Source organism: Balearica regulorum, chromosome 5, assembly GCF_011004875.1.
Source record: "Balearica regulorum gibbericeps isolate bBalReg1 chromosome 5, bBalReg1.pri, whole genome shotgun sequence".
NCBI classification, from domain to species: Eukaryota; Metazoa; Chordata; class Aves; order Gruiformes; family Gruidae; genus Balearica; species Balearica regulorum.
The window spans coordinates 36,837,423-36,860,280 of record NC_046188.1 but is presented as its reverse complement, the minus strand read 5'-3'; the positions used below and the strand labels follow the sequence as shown (position 1 = coordinate 36,860,280).

The window sequence follows — 22,858 nt, the reverse complement described above, 5'->3', positions numbered from 1 at the left end:
AAAGGTAATAAAACAGGAAAACCAAAGCAGAAATTCAGCCCTCCTTTTACACAAGCTTCAAAACCATTAAGTTATTTTGCAAGTAAGAGACAAATGCAACCAACACACTTTTCACTTCTGTGTTGTTTTAGTACAGTGAATCATCTCCAAATTCAGTTTCACTAGGTAGCACACTCCGGTCATCTTACGCTGTTCCCATTTTCTGATACACAGACCCTTAGGTTTTGGTTACTTAAAGTTTCTAATGTATAATCTAAAACCATCAGAGGTAATGCACAGCAGCATTTTCTTTACATGTTTGTTTAGTTATACGAATGTTATACAATAAATTTAAACATATTTTTAGATTCCTAATGGAAAGAAGTTAAATGGCAGCCACGGTTGACAGAACACTTTTCTAAGTAAAAAGCATTGTAGGCATGTTATAATGAACTCAAATCAACTCTAAGTTGAAAATCTAAGCAATTGAAAACTTATATAAGTACTTAAGAGAAATCTAAATATGTTAAATTATGGAAATAAACACTTCAGGCACTCAATCTTAATTTTGCCCTTTAGTGAACATAAGCAAACCAAACAAAATATGTGATTTTAAAAGTTCATATTAGTCTAATTTGGAACCATAAATACCCAAATACTTCAACAGCAATCCACAGTCATTTCATATTACAACTCATGGCCATGTGCTTATTAGGCTAAGTTTCCTTTTTTTTTTTCCTTACCTTAGCTCCTTATAAGTATAATGTAACCAGATTTCCTGTGCAACATTTACTGGTGCAGGTTACCTCCATCTCTGTGCCTGTTTAGGTTTTTTTTAACAATGTTGTGTCAAGCAAAGCAATAGCAGCTTTGCACAGAATTTTTTCCCCCTACTATCTACCTCTCACACTCTAACCTATAACGCAGTAGTTGTCAATGCAGTAGCCTGCAAGAGAGAATTGAAGGATCTCTCTTATTCCACTTTTCCTTGTGCAGGACACAACAAAAGCCACACAAGTGTTTGCTTAGCAGTATTGTACTGCAGTGCTAAGGAAAATTGCGCCAAAAAGCTGTCAGAATTTCATTTTGTAAGCGGACTAGAAATCCATTGTACTATGCCGAATTTTAGTTTGAAAATTGTTTTGGGTCAGAACCCAAGGTCAGAGTAATTCTCGTGCTATATTCCCTATTGCTTCTTCTGCTTTCAAGTTGTGTATCACTTGACCTGTCCAGAGATACTGCAAAGTAAAGTTACAGAGGAAATTTAAAAAAAAAAAAATATCATCCCCCTCCCCCAGACTTATACATTTCTACACCAAAGGGCACGTTTTCTTGTTCCAGGACTATCTCACCTCTGGAGTGACATCTCGTGGTGCAAAGCCTGTTCCTCCAGTAGTTAAAATCAAATTAAGTTCTTTTTCATCACACCAATCTATCAGTGTCTCCTGAAAGAGAACACAAATCCTGTCAGATCTAACAAGTAATAGTGGGATACAGTTATCTCAGAAAACACCCAAAGACTTGAAATGTCTTAAAAACAGACACACACACAATAAGTACAGGGAATTGTAAAATCACTCATGGCTTTTTATACAAAGTTTTTAAACCACTATTTATAACCAACATATGACAGAATAATTCAAGTATCCATCAAAATATTTTTGGAAATGGAAACTGAAATTCTGTTCTCCATCTCTTGACCTGAAATGGAAAACAGGAATTCACAGTTATTCATTTATATCACTGTTTATTTTGATTTTGAGATATAAATATAATGCTTTGACACATGCTAATAGAGTATGTGCATTTAATTCAGATTACATGGTTGATTCTTATTACAATAACTTTGGTTTCTGTGCTCCCCTTTTTAATAGCCTGAAAAAACCAAACCCACATATTTGTAAGCTTATCTACTAAAAGATGTAATAATACACCTGATGCAGCAACACAAAGGATTATCAATAATCACCTTTTCTACATCCCCTACAACATCTCAATAAGACTGTGTATACCGATTCCAAGGCCGGACTAAGAAAGCTTAACAAATCTATCACGTAAATTCAATGACTTACACTACTGGAGCACTCATGATACTAGAGAAGTGTTTAATTTGATTTGCATTCACTATTTAAATGACATTTTAAACTAGTTTTCAAATGGTGATAAAAATTTGTCATAAACAAAAAATTTATTCACTCTCAATACGATTGTATCACTTATCCTTCATACTCTACTGTGGGCTAGCACAGCAGTAGAGTGTCTGCTTGGAGCTCAAAATTAGCTCTGTTGTATGAAGTACACTCATGCATTACACAGTAAAGTATCCATCTGCAGAAATCAGTCAGATCAATTACTTAGCTATCCTTATTCTAGCAAAGAAACCTCATTCTCTGAAAAAGTTTAGGGTACATATATGTTTCTGGAGTATTATACTGGGGAGGAACAAACTGTTTTGGTGACTGTTGGCTAGAAGCTCAATAATTATCATAAAATTAATCTGAGCAATATACAGATTAAAAAAGCTTAAAATATTGTTGATGGTCATAAAATTGTCCAGAGCATTTTAAGAATTTAATTTAGATCAATCCTCAGGTGTATGTTCTGCAGGCTTAGCACTGCTATGTAATTTCCAATTAAGAGAAAGCTCATATACAGCCTCTTCCAAATTGCAGGTAGGATAAACTTGTGTCTGCCTGCAAGCCCCATGATGCAAACATATCCAGGGATTACTTGAAGAAGTGGCAAAGCCAAATGTTTTGTCTTTATTTCTCCTTTCTTTACTCATTCCTTCCACTTCCCTTTTTGTGTTATCTCTTGCCTTTATTAAAATCACATTCACCTTTTTACCCTCCCATTTGGAGAATGGCACTCTACTTAGGTGGGCTGTAAATTACCAGAAGTTTGTAGTTATATGAATATTTCAAATAAGCTGGAGAAAAGAACACACATACTATCTAGACCCATACATAAATAAACTATTAAGTCTGACTTTTGACTTACATTTTGAAAAAAATGTGAACTATGGTAGTAAAAACAATTTTAAGTCTTAAAATTGTTTGTTTCAATAATGTAGATATGCATCAGAAAAATTATTTTAAAGAGGTGGCATCTTCTCTAATTTATCATCTAGAAACATATTTGTCTTGACTTCAAACAGCTATAAATTTCAGAGAATACTTGAGAGAAGTTCAATATAAAAGTGGTGTTTGGCAAAGTTAGACCTTAATATTGTATATATATTTAAAATTATTATCATCAAGAAAAATTTGTCAGTATAAAACAGAAGGGGGAGATTTTGTGGGGTTTTTTTAATGAAGCATTTATCTTTAGACAAAATAAAACCCTCCAAACTCCAACTGGTTTTATAGACAAAAGAAATCCTTCCTCTGTTCTCAGTTCAGTAATAGTCCAGTTAACAAGGAAAAAAATGTCATGTGATAGCCTACAAAAAGCTAAAGAAATCAGTATTAATTAAATGCCTATTACTGCTATTCCATCAGTGTATTTAGACAGACATATAATTCTCTATCAAGTTCTAGTTACAGTACAGAAACATAAGCTTTAAGTAAGAAGACCTTTGACTATGAGGCAGTAAGTTTGGGTTTCATTGTATTTTAGAAGTGTAAATTGTACCCCTTAGATCTTTTAAAACCATGGGACAATACCTGAGACTGGTATTCAGCTTATTTACTTTCTCTCTAGCCCCCAAAACTCTATCCCACAAAACATTCTCATTGACATTTTAACTATCTAAAAAAGAAGCACTACCCTTATCAACTGAGGACAAAAGGCTACTCGTATTCACTTTGCTGCTGCCAGCAGTCCCGCTGGGCTCTCCACTGCCTTTCCATGGAACTGCATTTGCTGTGTCTTCAAAAGAGAATTTCTCTAGGCCAGGGACCTGATACTTGGCTTTACAGATGCTATACAAACAAAATTATTATACAACATTTCAACCAGACAAAACTTCATTAAATATTTTTTGTGCATCCTTCTCCTCTTCTATTGTGTCATTGATGATAAGCTTTAAAGATAAAACGAGACTAGGTCAACAGGTTATGTAAATCACTGTCACTCCATTCAAATCAATGGAATGATGCTGATGGATACAAAATACAGTACCTGGCTCTGAAAACAGTACTGTAAAATTTCTATCAAATTTTAAAAAGCTGGAACAAAACTACAGACATCCAGGAAAAAAAAAAAGTAACAATTAATATCCTAAAATAGGCTTTATTGGTTATTTTCTAGTGTCAAGGTAGACAAGGAGAAATGATGTCACTACAGTTAGTTCCTCTAGACACAGTTTTACTTCAAAAGTACACAATTGTGATTCTAACCTGTTCAGATTTCATTGAAGTCCCAGAATAATTACATTAATTAGGTTTTTCCGCTGCACAGAAATAAAATGTCAGCCCAGTTGTCTCCTTAAGCTTTGGATTAGATCTGGTGCCCTGTCCTCTCTACTTATTTCTTTGTATTTTCTCTTCTAAATACATTTAAATTTCTCTCATTTAAATAAGTAAGAAATCCTTGGGTCTAACATGCATTTTATTTCCATCTCTTGCTCCAAAGATTTTTTGTTCAATCAGCCCCCTCCCCTCTCCCAATTTGGAACTCCTTGTTGGACTTCCTATGTGCTGCTCAATCTTTAAATTATTTCAGTTCTAAGACTGCTCATCAAAAAATTTGCTTATGATCTGTTTGAATTTTCTCATGACCAGTGTTGATTTCACCAGCGCAGAAGAAATCTTGCCTCATTCTTTCTCTGAGTTCTTAGTCTTTCACATGTAAATTCACTGACTTTAAGGCCAATAAAGACCATGCAAAGAATGCCTACAGTGTGTGGCACTGCACAGACACCCAAGCAGGTACATGCTTGCAAATTCATACAGGCACCATCACATTACGACAAACTAAGTCCAAAAGCTGTACAGGTATATTCTTGTGGCACCGCATCTAAGCTAGTGCTACCTGACATTTCAGTCAGTGAATGGCTATAACACTTACAGACATATTTCCTCCTCTGGAGGTAACTTAAGCATCTCAATATCCAAGATGCAAAACTGCCATTAGTCTAAGTTGCAATCAGTAAGTCATAGAATTTTGGTCACTTCCTCCTGTATATAAGACAAATTCTAGGACTCAAGCATCTCTTCAGAAACCACCCAGTCTTGATCTGAAGGATTCAAGAGAGAAAATACATCATAATTTAATTTGGTAGGGTTTTCCAGCAGCTATTAATGTTTATCATTAAGTATTTGTTGTGTTTGTAGTAACTGCTTCTTACTAATCATTTCTGTGGATAACACCCCCCCCCCCCCATGATACGTAAGAAACCTGCTTGTAGAACGCACAATGGTAAATGGTTAGCAAAGTGGGATATTTTGTAACTCCACTAATGTACCATCCTCTAATCTCTGCAAGTAAGTGAACAGGAGAAACAAGCAAGGATTCCTTTCTGGAATCAAAGGAACAGTTCCCCAATCTTTGGAGATAACTGAGGTTTGTGGGTTACTTATCCTAGTAAATTTTTGCAGCCTCTTGCAATAAAGCCTTATTACAATCACAGCCACTCTATGTTTCTGTCCTTCATTGCTGCTTCACTTAAATAACAGAGTAGAGCAGTTCTACATGTGTAATTGATTATTTCCTTTCATAATGACAGAGGCACCCATTCATTGACACAATATCATGAAGCACGCTGTTAGCCAGGAATTTTAACTTGAGAAAGGTTGCAAGACTTGTCCAGTCCTCCTACTGCTACTGCACACTGCTGTTCCATGTAGGTACTGAGACTACGAGTAATGCCCTTAAGTGGAGCAGAAGTACTGCAAAGCACACAAAAATGGTCAGTGTGGATCAGACTAAACACCTACACAGAAGAGCTGAGGTCTTGAGGACTGTTCCTTTCCTATGATGCTACAGTCCTATGGTATTTCCTGTCTTTCTTTTTGCCCTATTTTTGCCATCACTTTGCTACGAGAGTGTGGTAACAGCCCCACGTCTTTATGCTTCCAAAATGATTAGAATACATTCCTTCAAATCAATATTATGGTGCTTATTCCTGGGATTAACATGTATACCCTTTTTCTTATCATTATGTCATTCACTTCGTAATACAAGGATTGTAAAAATAATTTTCAATATATATGCATAATTTTCATACACCTTAACCATTGGAATATATGTACATGTACACTGTTACCATTTAAAAGCCTTATATGCACCACTAATCACATATGGACCGTTTAAAATATGTTAAAATTTAATTGAAATTGCTGAACAAATATCAATGTTAAATATGAAATTTAATTGTGAAACAATATACATTTATTTACATTGGACTTTGAAACAGAAATTAGTATAAACTGTTTAACAGACATGCATACTATCCAGAAGTTCTCAAAACAACTTTACATGATTGAAAAGATTGTTGTGGCTTCTGGGTAAAACTGATAGTGCTTAGAAATGCAAAAGTCTGTGTTCTCCAGCAGAGATCTTCTCAAAACTACAAGCTTTGTAAAATTATAAAACTTCTATATTTGCAAATAAATCCTGTTTACTCCATGACAGTATGTTTCAAAAAGCAAGGAAAAAACATGTAACAATATGTTCTTAAAACTATAGTGATAACTTCCCTTAGCAATCTAAGTCAAATAAGAAGAATTGTTGTATAAAAAGCCACATTAAATCTTGATTTATCTTTCATTCACACTGTGTGGTCTCATGCTAAAAGAGCTAAAAGAGTTTGAGATCATTTTCATTTATGATTATCTAACATCATAATGAAGAAATTACAGTGAATGAGAATATGGAAAAACGTATCAAAGAAGAGAAACTCTGCATAGTTGCAGAAACCCAAGTGTCATTTTGACCACTGAGTTTCAGGAATTGGCACACTAAGATCTCATAACAACCTTTACTTAGTCACGTGGCTTGAATTAGCCCAGACCCCAGCTGAGTAAAGGTTACCCCTGATATTATGGCATGAGAGAGCATACATAACTGCATGAAGCTGAAATTCACATCACAGCACACAAATACAAAGCAGGAAAAAAGAAAAAGAAAAGGTAAAAGTAACCCAATTGTTCCTCATTGTTGTATTATTTAGGAGTTCGACTCTTCTTGATTCAGCTGACCGTGGCTTGTCTATTAATTTAACAGGGAAAATCAAGTACTCAGGACCATGCAAGAACACAAATACCCATAAAGGAAAGGCACTGAAGGAAAGAACTTGACTGAAGAGTCAAGTTCAACATTCAGTTTGAAAAAGAGGGAAGGCCTTAGAAATGTTAATCTCTTCTTGGAATTAATTTCATGTTTTTTTGCTCTATTTCTTGTGAATGTTTTATTTCTTACGCTCACAATCTTTCTCATACTGCTTGAAAGCTTCGCTGAAACGTAGAGGCATGAAGATATTCTTATGTGTGGAAAAACAATTTTGCAAGTAATCAAGCTCAAAATGATTTAAGAATATGAGAAAGTGAAATACTAAAACACCATGAAAATATGCTCAACATTTTCTATTACCTCCACCTCTTTTTTCATTCCCCCACCAATAAAAAGCAGAAAGTAAGAGAAATGTTAGGATTAAATAGACCTTTAGGTCTAAATAGACCCTTTCGTCTTTTGAGATTTTACTGAATGCAGCTAGTAATCTTTTGAAGATTCTGCAGATATATTTGCAGTTTTCAGCATTCTAGTAATTTTGCATTGTTGTTTTTCTAAAATATGGTTTTCTAAATACTATGCTAATGTATTAAAAGAAGTTATAAAAATGCAACTATTCCACTGAAATGCAAAACTAAAGGAAGAAAATAACAAAAATGTACTCTACTGTACTAAATGGCCTACTTTTAAAATGGAAATTTAATCAGAGTCATTTTCCATTTGAAATAAATTGCAGCTATCAAATATTTCAAGGTTCAACATACCTATGCAGCCTGTAACGTAACCTTTTTTGAAGTACTTCACGTCTTCTAAAAGCTAACATTCATGATAATTATCCCTAAAACAGGAAAAAAAGAAAGTAGGCACTGAAGTGCAATGCTCAACAGAGTTCATCTATGGAAATGAGCAGGGAAAGTCAAGCAGAGAGATGTGCAAACACTGAAGTGTTTGCTGGTCAAAGCACCAGGACTGGGAGTGCCAACACTGAAGTAGTCTCCTTCTTAAGGGCTGAGGCTGGCAAAAAAAATTCTATAATGCTGGAGAAAGGTAAAGACACTACAGGCCACATACAAGATTGACTCCACAAACTAAAAGTGCCGTTTTAAATGTCTTGTGCTGATTTCTTCTCAGAAGGACAAAGGAGGGATTCTTAATTCAAGCTAACTACCTTGACATATTAGTCTTAGTATATACAAGAAAAATTGTGATTTTATTGTATGATTTCACAAATTGAATTAAAATCTACAAAGGGGTCTAGATCAGATGCAAACCATGAGTCTATATGTGCAGCAAGGCACAAAACTTATTTTCTTCTGTGTGAAAATCTGTTCCCATCTAATGTTGGTACAACTGGTATCCTCGTAGAGAGCGTGCTGAGGTCCTGAAATCACGGCTACTCACTGGAAAGGATCAGTCACTCCAGCATGACAGATGCTTGGAGGAAAGGATAGAGCTTAGAGCTATCAGAAGAGTCAGAATGAGATTTTCCAAACATGTCTGTTTCTTGAAACAACTTTCCTGTCCACTCTGAATTTGGCAGATATATACATGTGTGTGGGCATATGTGCACACACGCTTATCTTTACACAATAAACATGTACCAGCAAAAGTAGCAACATTTAATGTGTCTCATTTCTGTCATACGCAACAGACCTCTCTCTAAAATACGCTAACCTACTAAAATAAATATATAATGTAGTTATAAAAACTCTATGTTTTTCTTAAGAATTGATTTGAAAACAATTAAAAATTAAACAAAAACATAGTGCCTCCTTGCCAGTATTACTCTTCCCAGTGAGAATCTTGACATCTAATATATATTCCTCTGATTCTTTCTACAACTACACAAACTAAAACAGCAATTGGAATGAAAACGAAAAAAGGCATAAAACCAACTAAATTAATTAGTTGCTTACTAATAATGATAAACAGAAATTTTCTCTCAAGGTTTGTTTGTTCGGTTGTGTTTTTTAAAATTCAAGCAGCACTTCAAAGACCTGTTATCACAAGATATAAATGCTTGGGTTTGGAGCTATAAACCTCAGATTAATTGTGCAGAACAAGATGGCTTTTTCCACATTTTTTTCCCCTTTGCATACATTAATGTTCATCTAAGGTTGTTTAAAAGATTATTTACTTTGGGTTTTCTTCTCAGAATGTCAAAAGGTAGCTTGATATTACATGCAAGTCAGTAACTTTCTAAACCCAGAGTTCTTTACAATATTTTATCTATGTGTATGCACATCTACAGCACATGTATCTCATGCACCACAGATCAGAAGTTTCACTGATCTTTGCTGGCTGTAACTATGCCCAGATAAGCTACTTGTTAATCTTACCGAAAACATAGAAATGGCAAAGCCACAGAAAACCAACTGCAAATTTCTTTGAGCTGCCAAGACAACATTAAATGCTTCAATTCTAAGAAACTTATAAAAGCATGTACATTGCAAAGGCGATACGTCTCAGAGAACTCCAAGTACAAACAAGTAAGAATCCCATTCCTGTAATAGCCATCAACTCACATAACCTGCACTTCTTAGAAACTATACTTGAAAATAACCACTTGCAGAATTTGCATGTACGTATTTGTACACAGAGACAGCTGCATCTCCAGTTTCAGCCAGGTTATACCCAGCGTCTACTTGTTCTGTTAAACGGGCAGGAAGTGCAGTGGATTAAAAAATTACCACAAGGCTTCTGTGATTAAAAAAAAAACCAACACATGAGGAACTCAGCTGTAGAAAAAATGTTTAAACTCAAATGTTTGCTTTTCTGTAACTATGAAGTTTTAAAAAACAACGTAATTATAAAAATATAATTGATTCTTACAGAACCCAGTGTAGTTTCTAGCTTCATTTTCTAATAGTAAACACAATCATACATGTTACTTCATACACTTAGCTACAATTCTGTAAGACATCATTTCCTTTTACTTTTTAAATATTTTTTACTTTTTACTTTTTAATATTACAACTTCTGTAGTTTCAATTTTTGGAAATGGCAAATTGAACAGAGTGAAAATATTCAGATATCTTTAAAAGGTTAGGACTGGGAGGGAAAAAGACAAGACATGAAACCAGTAGAGAGACAGGGAGCTACTCATTGTAATGCAGTTTATGGTATAAATTCCCCCACGTGTATTGTTCACGCATATCATCCATAGAGTCAATGAATGAAATTGTTTTTAAAATAAAATCTACTGCTTTACCTGTGAAAATACAGTAAAGAAAATTTACCTACCAACAAACAGCTGCTGTACTTTGAGATACTTAGTCCATACATATACTCTAAGAGTGGGTGGGCTCGTGGCCTGCCCTGGAGTGTCCCGGGAGGGGTGCTCTACCTCCTCCCCTCTTCCTGCTTCAGGCATGACACACGGGGCAGAGTGCATCCGCCACCACTTCAGTTCCTCTTAAATGCACAATCAAACCTGAAAGAGATTCAGAAAGAGGGGAAAGGCAGGTAGGAGACTAATGTACATGCAGACTATACCTCTCAAAGAACACCAGTTACTGACCAGTAACCTTTCTTCTTTGAGTCTGCATGTACATTCCCGCAATGACTCGCTCTGAACAGTTACCTTTGCCTTTTTACCACCCAGGAGAAGGCCCGAGGACTCCCATGAACACCTGCAGCATCACTCCACTGAAGGCTGAAACAGCCCTGGATACTATTAGACCAACATAATGCCGGGCAAAAGCAAAGACAGAACTCCAGGTGGCCTTATGGCAAATGTTCAAAACCCATACAATACAGATGTGAAGTTTGCCCAGAGATCTAATAGAATTTGCTTTGGCCATGGGGGAGAAGTTTCTCGAGTCCACACAGAGCCAGAAAGCCACCCGAACAATCATTGTGTGAAGTCAGCTGAACTTCTGGATATTCCCACAGTGCAACAAGCAAAGAAACAAACTAAAAGACTTGGACCCATGAAGAGAAATTATGAAGTCCTTATGAAATCAAGAATGAGAAGTATAAAATTCAATCAAATTAGTGTAAGATCTGGAAATGACTACTGGAGGACTAATTGCCTAAGTACTCTGGAACTTTGGCACCCCTTCAAGAAGGAATTTTGAATGGCTGAAGAACAGATTCTCTGCCCTTATAAAGGTAGCATGTAAAGTGGCACCCACAAGGACTGTATACTTCAGCAGTTGGCTGAGAAAACTGTCACCAAATTACCAAATGTGCCACTATCACAGACACAAGCAGAAGAAATAAGAAGTTAAGAGCTCAAAAGGGGAAATGGAACCACTGTAATGCAGTAGTTTTCCAAGACTACTCAGTCATGAACAATTCAAAGCATCCTGATCAGCTCTGTTAGGAAGCTATGAGTTGTGAGAACATGAGTGTACTCAACCAGAGAGTGCAACCTGGTACCCTCACCGAAGTACAGAAAGGAATCAAAGGAACTGCATATAACAAATAACCTAAAAGAGCTGAGATCAAAGCAGCAACAAACAGTACAGAAAATACTGTTATCTCCAAGAGTATGCATGTCTAGATGATACTTTCACACTACTGGCTATCATTACTCTGGAGAGTAGCAAGAACTGACTACCCTAGAGATTGATTAATGTTTTGACATGGAGAGTCCTGAGATTGCCACAGACTGAAGATGAGTCAGGGAAGAGCTAAAATACAACGTATACGGATACCACAAAAGAAATCTCACATAGCAGCATATGAATACACCCACTGTCAGAACAAAGTGAACCTACCCCGAAAAATAGCAAGCTTGTCTTTACTGAATATTTCTCTATATGTGTGCCAATTCTGGTAACTTACAATCAACATCATACCATAAAAGGAGAATATGCAGTTTGCAAGCCTAATCCAAGCAACACTGCTGTATGGCTTTATTAAGCTAGGCAGCTGAATGAGATGCCAGAACAATGAGTATATTTTAGCAAAAGCACATGCAGTATTGCAAAGAACAGATTTATCTGGGTCCTCTAAAGAATACCCCTGGATGAAACAGCGAAAGTCACTTGTACCGTCACAGAAATTTCCTTGGGGAAGTCTAGCTCATCAAATTCTAAAGAATATACTAAAATGGGCCTGGATGGAATTCAGCATTATTTTGTCATTTCTGACAGACACCTGTCTACAAAACATACTCTGAAAGACCAGTAAATGTTTTACTTTTGGACAAATGAGCACTGGAAGAGCAAGTGAATAAACAGGTTTAAATGTAAATCTGAACTTTTGGAAGAAATGTAGAGATGTGGTCTAAAGTATCACTTCTATCTTACAACGTATAATAGAGTCAAAGCCACTTATATCAGGGCTCACCGTCTTCTGTATGCAACAAAGAACACTGTTATGTCAAACAAGTAAGACTGTGAAGAATCACATTAATATTCCAAATTTGAGTTAACCCTTCTATTTAAAATGGAAGTCTGATATTAACTGCAGGATGGAGAGAATTTACATGCTACCAAACTGGTGGATGAAGTGCTGAAAGAGCTGCTGGATGTATACTAGGGTCACAAGTTGCCAATAACTCTAATTTTCTAGAGTACTGAGAACCAAAGCCCTCACAGAAGATGGATTCCTCCTGAAGTGAAACCTGTTCCATTTTGTAGCACATGTAAAAGTTATGGACTGTTTCCTACCTTGAACCAAAATGCTCTGTATGTTTAAATAGTCAAATATGTTATTACACTTCACTATATGAAAACTGAGGCCTAAATGATGCATGTGTCTATTGGTCTGAATGATCAATGTGGAGAAAAAAGGCAGAATGACTAGAACAGACACTTGCAAGCTCCTGAATTCCAGGTACCAATACTGTTCAAGCCAGAATGGAGTGAACATGGTGACTCAGACACTGCTTTTTCTTAACCACTACAGAATAAGGGTATTGGTGGATAAGCATGGATCTGAAATGCATGGAATTAGAGAGACATCTCCCTACCAACTCAGATGCTCCTCCCCTCTGAAAAGAAATCTTTGCATTTCTTGATATTATCAACCACAGATTAATCCTTGGTGAATAATACTGTCAATGCAATTGCATATTTGGATATTCAGAGAAGTGTCTGTTGAGAGGATGTGGCAGCGTATTTTGAAGATCCTGAAGACTGTAACAATTACTTCATGGCAGGCACAATTCCATAGATGGAGTCATTACATAATGGATGGATCTAGCACTTCTCTGCTTGTTCATGCAGTGTGCTATGATGGTGCTATTCACCCAAACATCATTGTTCTGATCATTAGTGTATGGATACAGAATAGCACTCCAATTTTGCCTAGCAACATTTACTAGAAGATGCCCCTCTTTGCAATGAAGAAGCCATCCTCAGTGACATCTCTCCATATCTGCAGTGGATCCCCCTACCAGCTGAGAGGTCTTAAGCTATCAGCTGTATTAATTCTCTAACACCTAATTACAATGCATAAATTAAATGCATGATTTTTCCAGCCAACCAGTGCATGTACAGGCCATGTGATCTAACAACTAAAGGCATGATCTTATTGTGATCTATGATTGTCCTGGCACTGTTCAGATTGTTCTTTTGCCCCAGTGAAGCCTACCAAGCCAACAATAAAATCTCTTTCTGAATATAAATTAGATCGGAATTATCTGCGTTCATCCTCCTACTGCAGTGTAAAATAAAAAAAGTATTTGTAGAGAACCCTGAATGTTATGTGTGAGTTGACGGAGAAAGGATTCTTGTACAAATCAGATCACTACATGTGAGTATGCAAAGATATTTATTTTTCCCCAGGAAGTATTACTACCATAGACAAATAAGGAACAAATTACAGAGTACCATGTTTAGATGGTAAATGACCTTCCAGGTCTAATAATCAATGCCAGATTTAGCTTCCAGAAGATAATAAACCATCAGGAAGAAAGCCCCTTCATCCAAAACTAAGCAGTGTCCTTTATGTCTCCAAATATAAAGGAAGGTATGGACATCCTGTTCTGATATATTCTTGTGATAGGGATATACAAACAATGAAAAGAAACGTATATGCAAGCAAGGAAAGAAGATTGGAGTATTCTGGAACTGATTAGGCTGTCTGCACTTCTCCATTATCTGTTGAGTAGGAGTAATCTCGGAGACCCTGCAAATGATTCTTAAAATGGATAGGGAAAGGATAAAAATCAATTGAGATTCATTGGCGATTCTTAAGGCAAATAACACGCTGACAGCTGTTGAAGGCAATGAAAAATAAATAACTGTGATCATTACAGAAAAAAGTCTTCTCCCTATGAGCCCTTGCTTTTTTCTTACAGTGATAGAGCACAATAGAATAATGATAGAATGAACTAGTAACAGGCCGCCTTGCTGATTAGGTTATTGTTTATTCCTGAAGTCTGGAGTATAAGCATCCAAAGAAGAAAATGTAGCGAAAGAACCTTTTGGCACTTATAAGACAATCCATTACAGGACTAAAAAGGCCATTCTCTTCAAAGGGAAGACCATTTCGGGATTCAGTCTATGCAGAATCTCTCTTGTAGGCCCAAAGGATTATAGCTATTACACTATAGTGGGTGAAAGCTGTTACCATAGAATTTGATGAGCTATCTTCTGCTTCCATTGCAGCTTGCAGAACATTAGCTGATCCCACTGCAATCAAAGATTTCAACTGATTATTATACTCGGGAGAAAACCAATGCAGAACAACTCACATTAGAAAGATTTCTTTCCCTAAGAGCTGAAACTTTCTGGTCATTTCTCTTTTGGAACATTTTTAAAAGATGTTCATTTTTTCTTGATACATACTAACAACAAAATTACTTGGAGTCAGGTGGTAATAAAAGCATTCAAAATCCTAAAGAGATTTCAAAATCACCTTCCAACTGTTTCTGCAGCTGGTATAAATGAAGCTAAAATCTGCCTGGATACTAAGGTTGTTCAAACACGCCTGTATGAGTATTGGAAATCTCTCAGGCAAAATAATTTGCAGAATGTCAAACAACCTACAGCATTTTTGCAGAACTCTTTGTATGTTAATCTGCATTGTTTCTAAGGTCTTAAGTTCTTGGAAATTATTTTGTGCTATACAGAAAGATATGCTAACACTTTGTTACATGACAAGGATTATATATATATATAAAATAGAAAATGTATATCCTTCTGAACTGACTGAGAGAAGACAACTTTGTCTTATTTGTCTGCCTAATTTGATAAAGTTGCTGCAAATGGAGCAAACATAAGCTTAATAAAGCAACTGTTTCACAGAAGTGACCTAGCTCAATCTAGGCTCATAATGTTAACAAAGCCATAGAGGGTAACTAGGACATGAACAAAGTTCAAAGTAAGACATGAAAAGAGATGGAAAGGATGATTCCAAGCAGAATCACTTGTCATCTCTTGGTTTTGTAAAGACATATGCCAAACTTCACTTGCTAAAATTTAAGAATCGTAAAAGAAATACTAATCAGTACTATCAGAATGAGAGAAGTATAGAATGCTTTCTGCTAAAGGAAGCGCAATCCTTACAAATACTTGCAGTGATGATACTGAGTCTCTTGACTGCTGCAGAAAAAGTCTTGGTATATTCAGAAATGCTTTCCAGTCCCATGATTTCCAACACGCTGGTTCTATTCATAACTATTAGTTCTGTGACTGAGAGTTTTCAAACAAATGCTACTAATTCCATGTAAGAAACACTTGCACTAAGCATGTTATCTATATAGGTACTCTTCACACTTAATCTTGAATGAATGATGGCTTAATTAATTAAGTGTTCTGGCAACGAATGTATTTGTACCATATGCTTCAGTTACAAAATCAAGATCTGTGCCAGAACCAAAAGCTGCAGCACTGAGGGAATAGGCACTGACAAGTGAAGCCCTTAAGAGTCTGCTTCAAGAGGAATTAATGATTTATAAACTCTAACTACTTAGCACCAGACAAATCAAATCTTAGTGTCCTTTTTACTAAAAGATTTTCTTATCATTTAAATTCTAAACCTCAAATTATGTCTATTCTGCTAATCTTAGCAGACATTTCTCACTGTAATCCTTTTGAGAAGTATTTCAGAAAATATTTTTCAAATTTATTTTGAAATTGCTTTCACTTACTTTATCTGAAGTTTATATTAAACCTTCATAACTATCTAGAAGATGAAATTATTTCAAACATTACAATTAACATACAGATACCAAAATTATTCATTATACTTTCATAAATGGGTATTTCATGCCTCTCTTCTGTTTCCCTTGAAAAAGAATGGAGAGAATATATACAGACTTTTTTGGTTTGGGTTGGGTTTTTTGAGTAGTGTTGCAAAAGGATAAGCAAGGACTCAGTAACTATGGAGACGTTTAAGTAGTACAGTTGTAGGTACAGCAGGTTTTAGTGAAAAAAAGTACATTCCCATTGTTACTGATGTGCTCGAATCAGACAGATAGTGGAGGTTATGCATATGAAATGTCTGCTGCTTCACAGGAACAGGAACTCCTTGCTAAAGCATGAGTCATTTCTAGAGTTGTGAAACCATGGAAAGCCCTCTGGACTAGGAAGCACTTGTTCGTTATTACGAAGATGTAAGACGACACACATGGTAACCTTTACAAGAATCCTGAGTTATTTATATACTTCAAAAAAAGCTGCATATGGAATAATGAGTCTTTTCGACTGTGTATCACCTGCTTTATATACTATTATTCTAACATACACTCCCATATTGGGTCTGGCTGAGATGGAGTTAATCTCCCCCCACAGCAGCCTTCATAGTGCTGTGCATTGGTAGCCAGCAAGGTGTTGATAACACACCAGTGTTTTGGCTGCTACTGAGCAGTGCTGGCACACATCAAGGCTGTCTCTCCAACATTTCTTCCCCTCGTCAGCAGTAGGCTGGGTGTGAGTAAGATCTTGGAAGGGGACAAAGCCAGGGCAGCTGACCCAAACTGACCAAAGGGATATTCCATACCATATGACATCTGCTCGGCAATAAGAAGCTGAGAGATGGGGAGAGGAACTGTGGGGCATTTGATTTTTTTTTACAATGTTTTGTCTTCCAGGAGCAACCGCTACACATACTGAAGCCCTGCTTCCCAGGAAGTGGCTGGACACGGCCTGCTGATGGGAAGTAGAGAATAATCTTTTGCTTTGCTTCCACATGCTACCTTTTGCAGTATTAAACTGCCTTTATTTTGACCCACGAGTTTGGGATTGTTTTCTTCCATCTTATTTTTTCTCCCCTCCCTTTCTGGCTGAGGAGAGGAGTGATAGAGCAGCTTGACGGACACCTGGCATTTAGCCAAGGTTAACCCACCACAAATCCATTACATGAAAATGTTTGGGTAAGTCATTTTTGGTTTATTAATTGCAAAACTTACCTTTCTGGACATGTTAAAATCACATTACAGTCACCTGCTCAATGCAATGCAATTTAGAACAAAGGCATCATCTCAATAATTAGAAATACCATATTGCCCCTTTCAAAGAGTTCTATCATCTCCCACACATTCTGCTGTGAGGATTATGATGCATGCAGTATACATTATCTCTGGACTACTGCTTTCCCTTGTAAAGACAATTGCCACTTGAGTGCTGGAGAGTGATGAAGAGCCTACACAGGCAGCAGAGTCATTCAGATAGTATTTTCAGTAAGAGAGAGTAGGTGGAATTAGTGGATGAAGGGGAGTATGCAATAAATTTTATCTGTGAGCAAGAACTGGGCAATGCCCTCCGGAAATTAAGGACCACACAATGTTCTATTTATAATGTTTCTGATATCCTGGTGATCCTGACCAGGAGACTGTTGTACATCAAGGAGTTAGTGATCCACATAGCAGTTCCCCTGCAGTTCCCACAGTGCTCCACCTCCAGCGTGGCCTTCAAAGCTGTGTCATGCTGCACAAACCCTTGGCCAAAGGACACTCAGCCACCTCACTGTAATGCAGGAGCCTGTAGACAGCTCCCACTCTGTGCTGGTGATTACGCCACCAGCGTGGCCCTTCCTTTATCTAAAAGTGTACCAACAATTACTCATGAGTGGGGAAATCCATCCAGGGACTGATCCAATGCTGCATGAACACACGGTTCCCAGCATCTGAAGGGAGTAAGATTTATCTGCTATCTATATTCCTCCTCTTATTCTGCCTTATTGAAGCAGATATTATATTAAGCCATTTGTTGTCAGGCCTTTCTTACTGAAATCCAGACAGAACCTGGCACCATCCCTCTCTCTCACTCCTCCGCCCCAGTGCAGAACAAACACACCCCAAGAATTCCCTTTTCATTTCAACACTCATCACTTCTGACTCTCTGGAAAGAGAAGCCCTTGCTTTTTTCTTGCAATTACTAAGCAAGTCTTTCCTGGCGTGTAAGAGTTCTCTCTCCAGGCCTGGCAACATCTGTGATATTTGAAGACATTAAAAAGAGATCAAAGATTTTTTTTTTCTCCTGCTAAGAGTTATAAATTTGTGGTTAAAGATCAGGTCTACCAGAAACCCAACAATTCTATAGTGGCAATATTCCAAGAGCTTTTTACATTTGTACCCATGAATCTAAGCACAGTATTTGACACTCGGTCCACTTAGAACTTTTTGTTTTGGAGCTGTAACCATCTGTACAAATAACTCTAAAAAATGGAGCCCATTTCCAAGCCACTATAGCTATTCCTTCCTAAATGTCACAGATCATTTAGTAGTCCATTAAGCCTCTAGCTGCTGTTTCAGCTTTCACTTCTAACTCCAAAAGCAGAGGTATTTTTAGTAGGAAACTCCAAGCATTTGTCTGTCACCCAAATTTCAGAATATCTCCAAGAAAACATCGTAAGAGCATTGGCTACAGCAAATATATTTCATTGGAATGAGCAGTATATAGCTCTCCACACAAAAAAACAACTGTACAGACAAAAACGTTTTTTGTCAGACAGCTTCTTTTCTATCCCGTATTTTTGATTTTAGGAAATCTGAGTTTCATGTATTTTTGAACCTTTAGGAAAAAAAAAAAAAGATAATCAGGATAAACTGAGGCATGGAAGAAAAGCAGACTACCACTTCATTTAAATATACTCAATTGAAGGTCATAACAATCAAGTTAACATCTGGGCATCCTCATTTACCGTACTGACAAAAGAATACTATTTTGCTCAGGAAATAATTGCAGGCTCACAGAATAAACAGACTGCAGCCCTTAGGCTCTTTTTATTATAATGACATTTTTGTAGGAAGATATTAAATTTCTCGCTGACCTACTTGTAGAAAAATTTTCATCAGTAATCTCTGTTCTTTGGATAGATTTCAGTGTCTGACTGAGGTTTGATAAGAAAATGTTTAATTCTTTTGCAAACTCTGTACTTTGGATGTTACCTTCAGTTCCCTGCAGATAATCTAAGATGGAGGAGAGAGGTAAATCAGGTTTTCATGGGGAGTTTTGTGTAAGAGAAACAGCAATGAACTCGGGAACTATTTTAAATTAACCTTTCCTAGAAGGGACAGCAGAAAGATTGTTTATATCCCAGTTTCAATTTTAAATTGATTTTGTTATTTTTATTTTTTATTGGCATTGGTAAGCTATTATCCGCCCTGTGTGTAAAATAAACTCGCTATTTGAATACTGTTTGTCAGTGGGCTTGATGCATTGCATCCTACTCCTGATTTTGAAACCTACAGGTTTAAGTCACTTACTTAAGTTAAATACATTAAGTGTGCAGTCAGAGAAAAACTTGTCCCCAATTTGTTAATTTTGAAAAATTAGGTTGTGCCTGTTAATGATAGAACAGATTCTTAATTAAGACCACAGAAAGAGATCAAAATTGAAGATAGTTTATCACATGTTCATTCCACGTTTCAAACATACTCAAATTACATAATTATAAGGATAGTTAGAAAGAATATTTCCTTTGGTTTTCTTTCTCTATTACTTAGCCATCCTCAGAAGGCAATATAAATGCTCAAACATGTCCAGTGTTGTTTTCATTGGTAGAGATCAAGGAGAGTGAATTTAAAAATCTATTCAACAAAAGCTAGTCTGAAATTAGCTAATTATTCCACCACAGAGGAAACCCCTTATTTTTCCCTTTGATTTTTCTGTTTATTACAAGATTGCCATGGTTTTAGATGAACTGCAACATAATTAGCTCAGGTTTTGCTGTTGTCAAGACTATGTCTCTGCTAAAATACTATTTATCCAAATATAGGATTATTTTAAAAGAGTTTAAGGTACAAAAATTGTGCAAAAAAATATTGAAATACAAAATATTCTGAACACACCCACACACACATTGTAAAAGTGCTTGGATCCCCAAATACATGAGGTGTATCTCAGTTTTTACTTAAAACAAAATGGCACATACAGGGAACTGTGCCATTATGATTAAAGTTTCATACCTGTATATCAACTATCGGCTGAACAGTCAGAATATGTGTCCTAAGTGCTTTCCATAGCTAGGTCTGCAGAAAAGACTTAATCACAGAAAACCTCATCATTTCCTTTTACCTGTGCTACTGCTTATTTTTTTTGCTGAGTCTCTCAGAAGTCATCTAAGTGAGGATATCATGCACACGAAAGCTTTACACTTCACGAATACCCATTTTTTTCTTTTTTGAAACACAACCATCCCTTTGGTTTTCTCACCTACGAAGCACTCACAGTTCAGAACAATACTTAAAGACATTTGGAGCTTTTGTACGTAAAGCAGTTCTTTACAGTTCCCTGATTTTAAATTTAGGCATCTTTCCTTCAAAACAGCCTGAGGATAACTGTCTGTTGTCTTTTACAGCCTCAAGATACTCTGTAAAACTAAAGTGTTAGCTTCAGTCTCCAAATGACGCTGTATTTTTACACACTGCTTTTTTATACAGCATTATTCCCTAGAAATTTTTATTAAAATATAGAACACATTCCTTGCTCCAAATACATCAAGAATGGTTGTCTTCTGTTTTATCAAAGAAGGACAGAATTTTAAAACATCTTGATGTTAAACTCTTATCTTCATAAGATATCCTCAGATACCTTCATTTTCAAGACTGATCAACGTTAGGTAATTCTCACTTATTTAAAAGTGAGAATTCTTTTAAAATATTATTATTTTAAATTATTACCATGATTTATTATTTTAAATATTCTTTATTATTTTAAATTATGTTCAACTACCAAGACACTTCACTGGTAAGAATGCAGAAGAACCCTTTAAAATGACAGGACCGAGCAGTATAAATTTCCATAGATCAGCTTATTTGTTAGCAGAGAGGCTTGTGTCATCATGCTACCGAAGTACCACAGTGAAACTGTTACAACATTTGTAATTTTAAAATACAAGGCTATTTTGATAGAGCGTAATAACAGTAACAAAGCAGATGAGAAATAATAAAGAAAATAGAAATGTCAGTCTATGCAGAAATGGTGAAATGTGTTACCTTCGCAGTCTTAACATTCCACCTAATCTTGTCAGAATGATGAGGCAGCTGAAATTGAATGTAAACGTTTCTGACAGAACAATCCTAGAAATCCTTCTGTAGTTTTTATAAGAGAATATTTTAAAAAAATAAAACTCAGCAATCACTGCACCTTTAGTGAACTCTGATGATTCAGTGGCATTCTCTCCCTTATACATTTCTCTGAGGACAATTTAAGTCATGTAATTTCTGAAATTCTACCACAATTGAAAGGTACAGAAACAGTGTTACAGTAAGTAGAATCAAAATGCTAGCTATTTTATCATGAGGGTATCCAGAAAAAGAACACATCAAAAGCACAGGGATAATGAAAAAGAGAAACATTACAATTTAATCTTATATTAGCATTTAATTTGAATAGTTTTTCTTGCCTAGATAAGCGCATGCTAGGAAACTTCCATAGGGAGCACAAAGATATTCCAGAAGAGTAAATATTGTGACTTTGGCCACAGCAAATTACATTATATATATAGTAATATCAAAACATTCTGTTTCACAAGCTACTTAATCTTGCATACAAATACATACTACTACTGTTGTCCAAAGACATCATCAGTGTTGTCTCCATACACCATGGTAAAAGTAATTGGCTTTTGTTACAACTATAGTTCTCAGATAATTTGTCCATATTGACCCCACTTCCTCAGGAATCTGATGCCCGCACCCAAGATGGACCCACTTCGTTCAGGCAGCACCTGCACCCTGCACTCATGCCTGTCTTCTCCTCGCTCTGTAGCATCACTTCTTAGCTCTCTTATGTAAAAGCCATGAAGAGACATAGTTCCATAAACTATGGCTCACACAAACTAAACAACCAGATAAAATATGGTGGCTATCAATGCTAATTAACACAATAAGGCTTTTGATCTCAGAAAAAAAACAGAGGAAGCTCTTGGGAAAGCTTTCTTTCTCCTGTGTGCTTGTGTTACAGAGGCAGACTCCAGGGGAAGAATTTCTTTCAGCCCATTAACATATCTGCTGGGCTTCCTTACTTAAAACTGTTGCTATATAATAATTTTTAATGAGGAATAGACCTCTTCCTGCAATTTTTTTCTGGATCCTTTTAATAACCGATTGTCCAGAAAATTTTCATTAAGATACTAATGTGTTCAAGTAACATTTCTGTAGGTTTTTTTGCAATTTTATAAACACCTCACATGAAATTTTGAATGCTGGGTGATTTTCAGTAAACTGTGACAAGCACAGAAGTAAAATAACAACTTGAAACCAAACTTATGTAAACTGAAAGTGTGGGAGAATTGAAAATGCCTCTTAAGAATCCTACTGTCTATAGAATGATTAGTACTGAGCAATCTAGAAACCAGCTAA

At 36.2% G+C, this 22,858-nt stretch overlaps 1 protein-coding gene across 24 annotated transcripts in view; it reads right to left on the bottom strand.

Moving 5' to 3' along the window:
- Positions 1–22,858, bottom strand: part of GPHN (gephyrin) — a 301,803-nt gene that overhangs the window by 139,901 nt on the left and 139,044 nt on the right. For 21 of the 24 annotated variants that reach the window (XM_075754158.1, XM_075754153.1, XM_075754157.1 and 18 more), the window contains one exon: positions 1,332–1,424. In XM_075754158.1, the coding sequence (XP_075610273.1) occupies positions 1,332–1,424 (93 nt within the window). Of the gene's footprint in view, positions 1–1,331; positions 1,425–7,916; positions 7,938–10,395; positions 10,553–22,858 lie in introns of those variants that run through there. The other 3 variants (XM_075754165.1, XM_075754171.1, XM_075754178.1) reach the window with 3 other exon arrangements.